The sequence below is a fragment of the Pituophis catenifer genome, unplaced genomic scaffold (assembly GCF_029215685.1).
Source record: "Pituophis catenifer annectens isolate HBS135680 unplaced genomic scaffold, rPitCat1.0.hap2 SCAF_1, whole genome shotgun sequence".
Classification (NCBI taxonomy): domain Eukaryota; kingdom Metazoa; phylum Chordata; class Lepidosauria; order Squamata; family Colubridae; genus Pituophis; species Pituophis catenifer.
The window spans coordinates 18395470-18408775 of NW_027256881.1; the positions used below are offsets into that span (position 1 = coordinate 18395470).

Sequence of the window (13306 nt, forward strand, 5' to 3'; positions counted from 1 at the left end):
AATGCGGATCCCACAAGCGTACGATTTCCATGCCTCTGTTTAAGAGATCGTTTCAAATTAATCTTGTTCTCCCGAGAACTGTTATTTCTGCAAATGGAAGAAGGCTCTACTAAAAAAAAAATCCTGCTTCTCAATAAATAGTTTTATGAGTTTCTATGGATTATTTCAGCGTAAGCTGCTAGAAAGGACCCTTGTGGCAGACAATGTAGCCTATGAACTAAACATCAATACAAAGAAATAATTTTCCTGTATTAATTACAAATCAGACAAGGGAGAGATTTGTTCATCCATAGGTTGCCACAGTCTCACAGAAGGAAGCTGCCAGCTCCATGCCAGCAACTTAATTGTTTCAAATTAAAATGCAAACCTGCCTTCATAATAGTCTCACACATCACACTCGTATGATATGTTTCTGGGCTCAGCATGATCTACAAACAGAAAAGAATACCATGGTTTCCTTGACAGCTCTTTATCACTGGTTGAAAGCCTGGTTTGTTTTGGGATAACTGACTGTAACCATAATTTTGTTAGATACGGGATACATGGTTTGTGGCTTGCTGTCTTATTCTTGGTTATTGCCACATTCAATCACCAAGAATAATTTTGTGATTTTCTAAGCCGCAAAGTTATGAAGAGTTATGAAGCTAAAAATGATAGCAAAATTGGCCCAATTTGATTGACCAAATGCGGAATGAAAATGTTGGTTAATCTGCAAAACTGGCACTGGCTTGTTCAACAAAACATAATTAAAATTAACCATAATTTGCTACAATTTTGATCACCATGGTATAATGCAAGATGTTGGGACTCTAGAAACAGTGCAGAGAAGAGCAACAAAGATGATTAGGGGCCTGGATGCTAAAACATATGAAGAATGGTTGCAGAAACTGGGCATGGCTAGCCTAGTGAAGAGAAGGACAAAGGGCGACATGATAGCAGTATTCCAATATTTGAGGGGCTGCCACAGACAGGAAGGGGTCAACCTATTTTCCAAAGCACCCAAAGGCCACACCAAAAACAATAAATGGAAACTAATCAAGGAGAGATTCCACCTAGAAGTAAGAAGAAACTTCCCAACAGTGAGAACAATTAACCAGTGGAACGGCCTGCCTTCAGAAGTTGTGGGTGCTTCATCACTGGAGGCTTTCAAGAAGAGACTGGATACTCATTTGTCAGAAATAGTATAAAGTCTCCCGCTTGAGCAGGGGGTTGGACTAGATGACCTACAAGATCCCTTCCAACTTTTGTTATTCTGTTAAGAGGAACAAAGTAACTAATCTGAATTCTGTGGCAGAAGATGGATGTTATTTCAGCATCATACTATCACCCTGGTTTTTCAGTCCACCAAAGCTGCAGCCATTCCTGCTTAAAGACAGCAGCACTTCATCTTCTTATCTTCAGTTTTGCATAATTCGGGTTAGACCCAGGACAGGCTGCATGCAAACCCTGGGTTCAGCAGTTAAGCCAGGATTTCCAACGCCACCTTGCAAGGATTGCTGCATTAAGGCTCACTTTTTGCATGGCCCAAGTCTTGTTCCTGCACCTCTTGTGTCAGGAGATCAATGGTGCTACTTGTCTTGTTTATTCCCATATCTGTTGCCCCCCACTCGGGGAGTCAGGAGACAGCCCACCGACAGCATCGCCACTCTCCTTAATGCTGAATTATTTACAGTAACAGATAGCAAGTTGCCTGATGAATGGCCTCAGTTTATAGTCCTGACAGAGCAATTGTCTCCCCTCCCCACTTTGCAATTTCTCCAGGTAAGTGAGAGTTCCTGCCAGACACACCTCTTCACAGCACTGTCGACATAATTCAGTGGGGGCAGAAACAGGGGTGGGAGGATGTTAAGGAATTTAATGGAAAACAGAAGGTGAGGGGTCAGCAAGTCGATGAATTATTCATCTCAGCATGCACGCTCTGGCCTGCTAGTGCCTTTCCTGGAGCCAGAGACAGCAACCAGGGAAATTTATGAGCAGGAAAGTAACATGTTAGCCCATCAAAGTGTCTCTTAGCCTACCTGAAAGTGTGCAATGGCTGCAGTGTTTATTCAAGCTGAAAAGAACCATTTAAAAAGGTGCCCTGGTAAATCAGGCAGACTATTTTATCCAGGCTGGGCAGTGGGAGGAAGTGGGAGCCGCTTAGCAGGAGGCTCCAGTTTCCACCGATTCTTGAAATAACTGCCTGCTTTGAAGACCAGTTCGGGTTGCCAGATGTTGTGGCCCCGCCCTCTGAGCCTATCTCATTGGAGGAAGAAGGCTCCGAACATGAGGGAGAGGAGTCAGCCAGGCCTCCCTCTCCAGGCCCCTCCCCTCTGGCACTGTCTCAGGTGCCGGCCGAGGGAGAGGAGATTAGCCAGGAGCCAGGTGTCTCGGATGAGAGCGAAGAAGGAGAGCCGTCGTTCCTGGATGCACGCCAACGAAGGCGTGATAAACGGCTGCAGCAGTTAAGGAGGCGTGCTAGGGATTAGAACTGAGTCACTGGACCACATCCCAGAGACTACATAAGAGAGGGTGGTGGCTGGTAAAACTCTGTGACGAACAAAAACTAATTCTGGCTAGTCACTTGAACAACATCTGAAGCTGCCAAAGGGATATTGTTTTGCTGGACTATTTGCAATGCGTATGTAATCTTATGTTATCTGTTGCAGATAAAGCTCTTGGCAGATGGTGCTTATATCGTTGCCAAGTTTGAGATAACGACCTGTGTGCGTGCCAAGTACTTTCTTAACCCTTGGCTGGCTGTGTTTGTGTGTGTGCGTAGACGGGGACAGATCACCAGACGGGTCCAGATGAGTCCATCTCAGGTGCTTTCCAATTCATAGATGGAGATAGATTATAGGGAATATTATCTCAAAGGATCAAAACTGGAGAATCTTTCCAAATGGAAGACCTAAACTTTTGCTTTGCAAATAGATCAGGGGTTCGCAGGGGTTCGGGAGAATCTCTAGCTAAGATTCTGTGCAGTTTGGAGAACCCCCAAATCCCACTTGTGGCTGGCCCTGCCCACCCCTCCCCTCCCAGGAGTCCCCATGAAGGCCGTTTTGGAGGCAGGTAAGTGGAGGGCACGTGCGGAGGCTCGGGGAGAGAGAAAAACAGGCCTATTGGAAGTTTGGGAAGGCCGGAAACGAGCCTATTTCCAACCTCCAGAGGGCCTCCGGAGCCTAGGGAGGCCATTTTCGCCCTCTCGGAGGCTCAAGGAAAGCCTCCGGAGCCCGAGGAGGGCAAAAACATGCCCCCCACCATTGTGCAGGAGGCCGACTAGGTCACGCCCACATGGCCACGTCCACCCAGCAACCGAGCAGAGAACCCCTAGCTAAAATTTTTGAAGCCTACCCCTGAAATAGAAGATTGGTAAGGGAGGGGAGAGATGGTGGGTTGTCAGTGCTTGCACACCATGGACACTTTGGCTCCCCAAATTCTAAACTCAGTAGATTTCTTCAAGAGCTGAAAAAGCTTCTTGGATGAGAAGCAAAACGTCTTCAAAGAAAAATAAGAAAGTCCAATTTCCAATTTCCATCCCTATTCAGAGGGATGTCTATGGAGATTCTCAGTCATCCTTTGGGACAACCATGACCTGGATGACTGAGAATCTCCAAAGACATCTCTCTGTTAATGCAACCTAGGATTGCTTTGGCTTTTTTGGCTGCTGTCGCACACTGCGGGCTCCTATTTAAGTGATTGTCTACTAGGACTCCACAATCCCTCTCACAGTTACTGCTATTAAGCCAGGTTTCATCTAATCCATACCTGAACATTTTTCCTGCCTAAGTGTAAAACCTTACTGTTTTTCTACCTTGTCTTCACATAGTGTATAATTCTGATGAAAGCCAGATAGCTTTCTTTAAAAAGAAATAAAAGTGAATGTTATTAATGGATATTTGTCATGATCAATGGTGGGTTGCCCCCAGTTCGGACCAGTTCGCAAGAACCGGTAGTAAAACCGTCGGGAGGCTCCACTCACCCCACCCACCACCCCGGATGTCATCATCAGCGATATGTGCATGCGCATAAGCTTCTGTGCATGCACAGAAGTAAGGCGTGCTTGAGAGCGAAGCAAGCGTGTGCGCGATCCCATTGCGAACCGATAGTAAATGGTAACCAATGGTGAAATCTAAAATTTGTTACTACCGGTTCTGTGGGCGTGGCTTAGTGGGGGGGGTAATGTGACTGGGTGGGAGTGGCCAATTTTTTTTTTTTTACTTTTAAAACCATTTTTTACATGTAAAACCATGTAAAAAAAAATGCTTTCAAAAAGCATTTTTAAAAACCCTCTGACGATCAGGCAACTCAGCTGGGATCGTCAGAACTTGGATCGTCAGAGCTATTTAAAAGAAAAAAAACTTTTATTCTTTTAAATGGCTCTGATGATCCAAGCTGAGTTGCCTGATCGGCAGGCAACTCAGTTGGGATCATCAGAGCTTGGCTCATCAGAGGCATTTAAAAGAAAAAAAGCCTCTGATGATCGCGTGGCTCAGCTGGGCATGGGGGGCGGGGGCAGGTATTTTTGCTACCGGTTCTCCGAACTGCCCGCCGCCATCGCTACCTACTCGCCCGAGCCGGTCCGAACCGGGAGCATTTCACCTCTGAGTACCCCTGGTCATGATGATTGTAAAAGAACTCCATGTTCAGAGGCAGTCTATCCAACACCGAGAAGAAATATTTAGAACAATTGCAACTACCACTGCCAAATCAGCGGATGTATTTGGCTGTCCAGTATCAGAAACAAAAAAACTTGACCCCAGAGTAGTAACACTGTGTTCTGGGTTAACATAATATAACAAGCTGCATCAAGGAAATAAATCTTATTATGAACTATTACGATGGCTTGGTGTACACAACTTGCTAAGACCATAGTTAAGTTCCTGTAAGAGAGTGATTCGTGCACATCAACATTTTAGCTCATGTTAGCATCCAATAAAAATCCAACCCCTACCATACTACCTTGGTTGGGCATTCCTCCACAATACCAGGCCACCCAGTTCCAAGATTAAGCACAAGTAATCCCCAATTTACCACGGTTTGTTTAGTGAACATTCACCACGGTTTGTTTAGTGACCACTGAAAAAAGTGACTTGTGATCATTTTTCAGTTACGACTTTTCCAGCATCCCCATGATCAAAATTCAGATGCTTGGCAACTGGTTCATACTTACGACCGCTGCTGTGTCCCAAGATCCTGTGATCACCTTTTACGACCTTCTGATAAGCAAAGTCAATGGGGGAAGCCAGATTCGCTTAACAATCGGGTTACTAATTTATCAACTGCAGTGATTCACTTAACAACCGAGGCAAGAAATGTTGTAAAATGAGGCAACAATCACTTAACAAATGTTTCACTTAACAAAATACATTTTGGGATCAATTGTGTTTCGTAAGTCAAGGGCTAGCTGTATTTTCCCCCCATGTAACAGCCCCTTCACCCACCTTGATGATATCCTCATTGCTGGACTTGCATTTGACCATTGCTGAAATATCCAAGATATCTCCTGTCATCTCTATGGCGATGACCTTCACGGGGATGGCAACTGTCCGTCCTGTGAGGATGGCTGTGTTGATGATTTCTGTATCCTTAAGGATGATAAAGGAGGCCATGTTTTATTGAGTGGACTATGGTCCCACCATCTTCTCCTCATGAGCTCATTTCTCCAGGACATTCAGGAAAGTCTGTTTAGAGTGGTGTGGTGGCCTAGAGGTAGAGCTCTTGCCTCACAATCAGGAGCTGTCAGTTTGATCCTAGGTAGCGGCAGATATTTCTCTCTCTGGACACAAAGAGATAATATCTGCTGCGAACTCCACATTGGCGACAGGAAGACATCCAGCCAGTGAACACTCAACTCCATTCAGTTAGTTGCCCCGACTCCACCCCGATGCAAGGGACTACGGGATCATTAAAAGATAACAACATTCAGGAAAGTCTGTTTGAGATGCTGTTAACCTTTACAAGAATGCTTGAGCCCAGGGAATTCTTCCCAACTTTGTGTTCTACAACTGTGGTAGCTGCTAGCCATGCAGTTAGAGATTATGGGATTGGAAAATCAACATTGCAAGGCACCAGATTAGGCAAGACTCCTCTAGGAAATGTTATTTTGATGGCATAATTTTTTGAGAGTTATTCCCTGATGTTTAGGATAATAAACTTGAGAACATAAAGACACATTCACAGAACTTATTCCAAAAAACTTGTTTTCACTGCTTCCCAGAGTGTAAATGTACATTAAGTTGTTCTGATATTAACAATTGGGGAGGCATAAATTCCTCCATATATTTATTTATTAGATTTTTTTAATCCTGCCTTTATTATTTTTATTAATAATCCAAGGCTCCAAACATATTTAATACTCCTTCATCTTTCTATTTTTCCATATATAAACATTAATATAAACAAACATAATAGCAAAGCATATGTGTTTAACACCGCCCGCCCCCAAAGAAAAGCCGGATAAAACTCTTATATCAAAACTCTTATATTGATTTTAAGAAGAGGTTCACGCCAGACTAAGCAATTAAGTAATCTGCTTGATTTAGAGTTAGCATGCTGTATGAAGCCAACTAATATGCTTTGTACTGTATACTGTAATTTATCGCTGAATGTGATGGTTGGATCCAACTAATTGTGTTTTTTCAACCAATTTTGGTTAAAGAAACTGAAGCATAGCTGCCTTCATTCATCACACTAAGACATGTTTTAGTTATTTCTCTGTATCAAAATGATCAAGCAAAGATTATGTAGAATGTTTAAAGTCAGTATCAATTTTAATTCATATCATACCCACGTATGATATCACCTATCATACGTAGGTATCTCTACTTTGAACCCTGAATTAAGAGTCCCATAGTTCCCATAAAATGAAGTTAGAGGAATTAGACCAAGCATTTGAATCAGTGGTGGGTTTCAAAATTTTTACTACCGGTTCTGTGGGTATGGCTTGGTGGGCGTGGCATGGCTTAGTGGGTGTGTCTTGGTGGGCGCGGCAGGGTAAAGATACTGTAAAATCTCCATTCCTTCCCCAATCCAGGGGAAGGTTACTGCAAAATCCCCATTTCCTCCCGATCAGCTGGGACCTGGGAGGCAGAGAATAGATGGGGGCAGGGCCAGTCAGAATTTTTACTACCGGTTCTCCGAACTACTCAAAATTTCCGATACCGGTTCTCCAGAACTGGTCAGAACCTGCTGAAACCCACCTCTGATTTGAATGCATATCTCAGGTCTAAGATAATAGTCAGGCAGAGAACTGAACTATCTTCTAGTTTGCTTCTAAGAAAGAAGCTCACCATGGCCAGGGCAAGGATGGCACGGATGTCCCTCTGAATTACTGTCAGCTCAGTCACAGCTTTCTCCAGATCAGGCGGTGGGTTACGACCCCGATAGTCTATATGCCACATGATGCGTCGAGTCACGGATTGGCTGGTGAAGTTCTCCATTTCAAAGTCCAGCTGCATGATCTCATAGGGCGAGTCCTGGTCCCTGCCAGGAAAGAAAGGGGCTTGGATGACACCTGATGCCACAGGAGAGGGTGGGGAGGTGGGGAGGGACAGAGCATTCAGTCCAGAGAGAAAGACAAATATTAGAATTTCTTCCCATATTTGGAAGATGCTCATGCCTCCAACCCCCTCATCTTTACCTCATCTTTCTGAGGAGAGAAACTTGTCTAATGTTAGCCCTTCTGAGAAATTTTACAGCTCTTCAAATCATCTTCCAGTAGCCAGCCCAGCAGTCTAAGCAGTACAAGAACCTTAAATTGCTATGTGAATATTTGGTTGTTATTGTTTTTTTCTCCTGCCACATCCCCTTTTTCTTTGTATGCAACATCTTTTTATACTATATTGTCAAATGGGAATTCTCTCATTTTATTGATCTTTAATTCACCTTACTAGCCGAATTGCAAGGCTTTAAAGAAACAAATATTATTTCTCCAAACATTTCTGGATTCTTTTTTTTCCCCCTCATCAAAGCGCATCCCTGACAAAATAACTTGTGTCCCCCAAAATAAGACCCTGTCTTATATTTTTTTGAACCCTGAAATAAGCGCTTGGCCTTATTGTCATGTGCTTAAAAGCCCGATTGGGCTTATTATCAAGGCTTATTGTCTTATTTTGGGGGAAACAGGGTATCATATTTATTACATTACTGTTGCAGTATTCAGGTTGCCGGGTAATAAGCTGTTGGACATTATAAAAAGATTAGCCCTTGATAAAATGGTTTACTTAAAAAAATATTACTTCATCAATTGCTCAAGAGCAAAGTCTGTTACTCTGCCTAGAAATAAGGCTTTGTGTGTTGTCCTCAGTAAGACTTAGACGGGACTGCACGCTGTGGAAGAATTACTAGTTCTATCTAAAACATTCTAAATGTAAGTACCTGGACTGCATGCAATCTTCTTTAGAAGTTATTTATCCACTGAAAGACTATAATAGAATGTTGAAAACAGAATAAAAATGCGAAACTAAGTCAAATGCGGTGACTGAAAATTATTTATCTGCTAAGAGGGAAAGAGGAAAGGAAGCAATCACAGCAATCCACACACCTCTTCAACTGAAAGCAAGTCAAAAGCTTATGCAAAAATGTGAAATAACTCCAATCTATCAGCTACCACCTACTCAGTGATTAAGGTGAGGGTTGGCACCACCTGCATAGATTCCTGATTACCAAAATCTGTCCTTGTTAACCATTGACTCGGCCTTCCATCCTTCCGAGGTTGGTAAAATGAGAACCAAGATTATTGGGGGCAACATGCAAATAATGCTTCTACTTTGTAAACCGCCCAGAGAATGCTGTAAAGCACTATGGGATGATATATAAGTCTATATGCTATCGCTATTATTTTAAACTAGGAAGTACAAGAAAGTAATGTAAGCATTATAGCAAGCTAAACACAGTACAGGTAATGCTCGATTTACAGCAGTTTCTTTAGTGACCATTCAAAGTTAGACAATTCCAGCAACCGTTCCTTATATGTTTTAGCCTCCAGTCCCCTAATCATCTTTGTTGCTGTGTGGTAAGTGCGGTATCTTCTCTTGGGCCCCTTAGTTGCTCCATAACTGCCTGTCAATCTATGGCTCCAAAATTGCTGCTAGAGAAAAGATTTAAGATATTTGTGGTGATATGGGGATATTTAGCTGATATCTTCTCCATGCTTTTTTCTACTTGGTCAGCCCTCCCGGCCTCCATTCTCAAATCTCCCCTCTCTTTCATTGAAACCAGTCATCACATTTTTAAATAAAAACCAGTTTGACCCTTCTGATGTTATTCTTCAGAGGCAGAAAAAAATACCTAATGTATTCATTTATTCATCAACTTGTAGAACTTGCACTCATAATGCTGCGATGCTACTGTAAGATTTTTAAAAAGCTATCATAAATAAACAGCGAAAAATAAATTGTGCTCTGGACCAGCAAAAAGAAACAAAAATGCTCTTGAGAATAATAAGATGAACAGTCTATAAATTTCATAAATAAAAATAAATAAAACCCACATAACATGGGCTCACCTAACCTCCAGGCCCCAAATCCTTAATGATTTGCCAAAAAAAATCAGGACTATCTGAATGCAGGTGTACACTGTTCTTGAGGTATAATTCAATGTGTTTCAAGTAGTCCTTGACTTACAATTACCCTGCTTAATGACACTTCAAAATTATGGTAGAATACAGTATTGCAGGCTGACTCTGCTTACTGCCAGCAGTTCGATTCTCACTGACTCAAGGATGACTCAGCTTTCCATCCTTCTGAGGACAATAAAATGAGGACCCAAATTGTTGGGGGAAATACGCTGACTCTGTAAACTGCTTAGAGAGGGCTGTAAAGCACTATGAAGTGGTATATAAGTGCTATTGCTATTTTTTTTTAATTTTATTTATTCAATTTCCATAGCTACTTAAGTCAACCAAGTGACTCTGGGCAGTTTACAATTCTATAATTTTGGGTCTTGGAAATTAGCCTGCATTTATGACTGCAGTGTCCCACAATTATGTGACTACAATTTACAATTTTTTTTGTGGAAACTAAAACTGACATTTACTTTCGGTTTCTGGCAAAAAAACAACCCCTTGTGGACAATGGATTTGGTTAGCAACTGTGGCGTTCACTTAACAACCATGGCAATTCACTTAATGACTTCCTCAAAAAAGGCTATACTATCAGATATGATCTCATGGTGACTCACTTAAGGACTGGCACAACGTATGACCATAATTCCAGGCTTAATTATAGTCATAAGTCAAGGACTACTTGGTAAGCAAGAACTATACTCAGGCTGAACAATGAGTTCAGTTATATGGTGTTATAAGCTAATGTAGGTTATATAATCGGTGATTTAGCATGGTGGGGGAAACCCCACCATTGTCTTAATAATTCTGGAACTGGGCAGCAGTAAAACAGAATTAAATAAAAATATATGTTTTATGAACCAGACCATCATGTTATGCCATCATGCAGTTTGCTTGTTCAGGGAAAACTTACTGGGTAACCATAGCAATTGTGTTTTATTAACCTCTGGTCCTGTCGTAGGCTCTGACATCTGCCTAAAACCAAAAAAGAACTGCTTTTTCAAGCATTCTCATGGAATCTCTTTAACAAGATTTCTTTAAAAAAAAGAAAGAGATCAGGATACAAAAATCCCAGCAACAGACCTATTTCCCACCTAATGCCAACATATCCCCAACATCCATTAAGGTGAAATATTCTTTATTTCCTTACTTAAATGTCTTCCTATGGAACAGTTAGACAGTGGGCTTTTTCAATGATAATGAAGAAGCTTCCTGTTGGCTGTTGACAGATCTCTTGAATCTTTTATCAGCTGGGAAGCAACCCTTGTAATACCCTTTCAGTTTTAGATCTTGTTGTGCTAAGCAGCAAGATCTAAAAGGATTGAATCCCTGTGTACAACTGAATGCAAGTGGAATTTATTCTCAATGCACCTGTTACGGCCATTCTGCAGGTGTATATTACAATCTGGGATCGTCCCATGAAGGAAAAAAAGGAAACTATCAGATCTGAGCAAAGAAAATACTTCAAAGATACGGAACCCATCACCACAAAATACAACATCCTCTAATTTAAAATGATAGTAAAATGGGATTAGATAAATCTATAGACAAAGAATAGGATGGGATGGGATTGCCCCAGAGAGACTAGTACACAATGTGATAGTCCTCTTGGACTCATCGCTCCTGCTTCCTTGCTTGCTTACTTACGTCAGGCCTGGAAGCCATCTTTTTCGTAGGATCTTCAGGTCTGCCACATTTAGTACTGTGGGGAAACTGGGAGGCGGGATTGTATGGAGCATGGGTTATATATAGTCGTAATAACATTCCTTTCTCAGAGAGTCAAGGACATCTTGCCCTGCACCTAGAGGGGTGTGACTGGGAGGCATCTCCAGTTGGGACGGTGCTTTGATTGGACCATGTGATGGACATGTGGGTGCTAGGCAGGGACTTGGACTTTTCTTTGGGCGGGGAAAACCTGGAAGCTTTCAGATTCGGATTTTCCTGGATGTGCCAATCTCTAATGTCCTGGATGTGACATCTCTAATAAAATGGAAGTTTGAGGAATTTCAAGCCTTGGAGTTTTCTTTCATTGGGGGTGTTACCTGGAACCCTGACAACTTACTTACTTACTTACTCACTCTTACTCGTTTACTGCCCATCTCGTCTAGAGACGATTCTGGGCATCTTACAAACATTAGAACTGATAAATATTAAAATGATAAAATAATAAATAACAATAGTAAGTACAGTTAAAAGATGGGGAGGAGGGGAGCATGAACTACACAGTGGGAGATGAGATCTTTTCTTAATCCAAGAGCCACCTCCAAAATGGTGCACTCCCCACTGGGGCCCCGGGCCAACTGGCAGAACCAGGTTTTTAGACCCTTATGGAAGATCAGTAGGGTGAGTTGTGGATCTCACCTCAGGGAGGGGAGGGATATGAAAGGTAGAAACCACAGCAGAAAGGGAACGTCTCCCGGATCCCACCAGCCAGAATTCCTTGATTGATGGGATCCGCAGCATGCCTCCACTGCCAGCATGGATGGGATGAGATAATTGTTTGGAGGATGCCCAGCAGCTATGTATTTCATTTTGTATTTTACCTATTGCATTTATTTTATTGCAAACTGAAGCAAAGGTGGCAGGATACATTTAAGACGGACATGGAAATCATCCGGGTGGACCTGGTTGCTGCCTTTGATCATGAGAAGTGGGCTTTGTTGATCCAAAAAATGGACCTTGCATCTCTGGAATAACACTAAATTGAAGAAGTAAGCTGCATAGAGTCACGTATGTGTCTCACACTGGTCACGCACTGGTGCAATAGGACTGGGTGTTTTGTTAATATGATTTATTGGGTTAGGAATTTTCTGTCTTCACTGTGAGTTGTATTGTGTTGGGGGGGTGCACTGAGGGAGCTCAACCAATCTCATTGTACATATGTTGTGCACTGACAATAAAGATTTGAACTGAATTGTATGTGTAGTAGGAAGCTTATAAATAGAATGAATGAACGAATGAACAAATGAAAGAAAGAATGAATGAACAAATGAATGAATGAACAAATGAAGCAAGCTATTAATGGCAACTAGTCAATCATAAGTTCTGGGGAACACCAAGTATTGATTTATCATCTGAACTAAACATAGAAAAGGGACCCAAAAAAATTAAGTCAAAAGACTCAGGGATAATTCAAATTCTGAGGACACATTTTAGAAGAAAGAAATGGCAGCATGTTAGAAGAGAATTCCAGGGATGAGAAGAGTCAAGATAAATGGCTTTACTGTAGCTTACAAAATAAAATAAATTGCTTACAAGAGGAAACATCCTGGATTGGTTAGGCAATTAGCTAATTAATGGGAGAAAGAGGGCACATCCAAGTAGCCCAGCTGTTTATAGCCCCGTACCACACAATTTATGCTTTATGGAAACTACAGATTCACAACCCAACAGTGCCCCCATCCCCACAGTGCCAAAGTAATGAATCTGTCCTATGTAAGGGTGCAATCGATGTGGGAAAGCCATTCACCAAGGATATTGCACTGATAGGGAAGTGTTGCACACAGCCATTATCACTGCCATAAATGAGGCAGCGGCAGAGGGAAGGGAGAGAATGAGAAGCATTTCCTTTCTATTCTTGTAATTTGCTCAAATGGCTATTTACTGTTTGACTCAGACTATTATTTTAACCTACCCAGACTTTAACAGCAAAATAACAGAGGTGGAAGAGACCTTGGATTCTTCTAGTCCAACCCCTTGCTCAGGAAACCCAGTATCCTTTTGGACAAATGGTTGTCCAACCTCTTCTTAAAAATCTCTAGT

General features: G+C 42.0%; 1 protein-coding gene across 1 annotated transcript in view; it reads right to left on the bottom strand.

The window, feature by feature from the left end:
- The window catches only part of TMEM132E (transmembrane protein 132E), a 280216-nt gene that overhangs the window by 17560 nt on the left and 249350 nt on the right, over window positions 1-13306 (bottom strand). Inside the window, exons 4-5 of the mRNA XM_070946164.1 lie at window positions 7272-7464; window positions 5424-5567 (exon numbers count right to left, since the gene is read on the bottom strand). Coding sequence (XP_070802265.1) covers window positions 5424-5567; window positions 7272-7464 — 337 coding nt within the window. The remainder of the gene's footprint in view (window positions 1-5423; window positions 5568-7271; window positions 7465-13306) is intronic.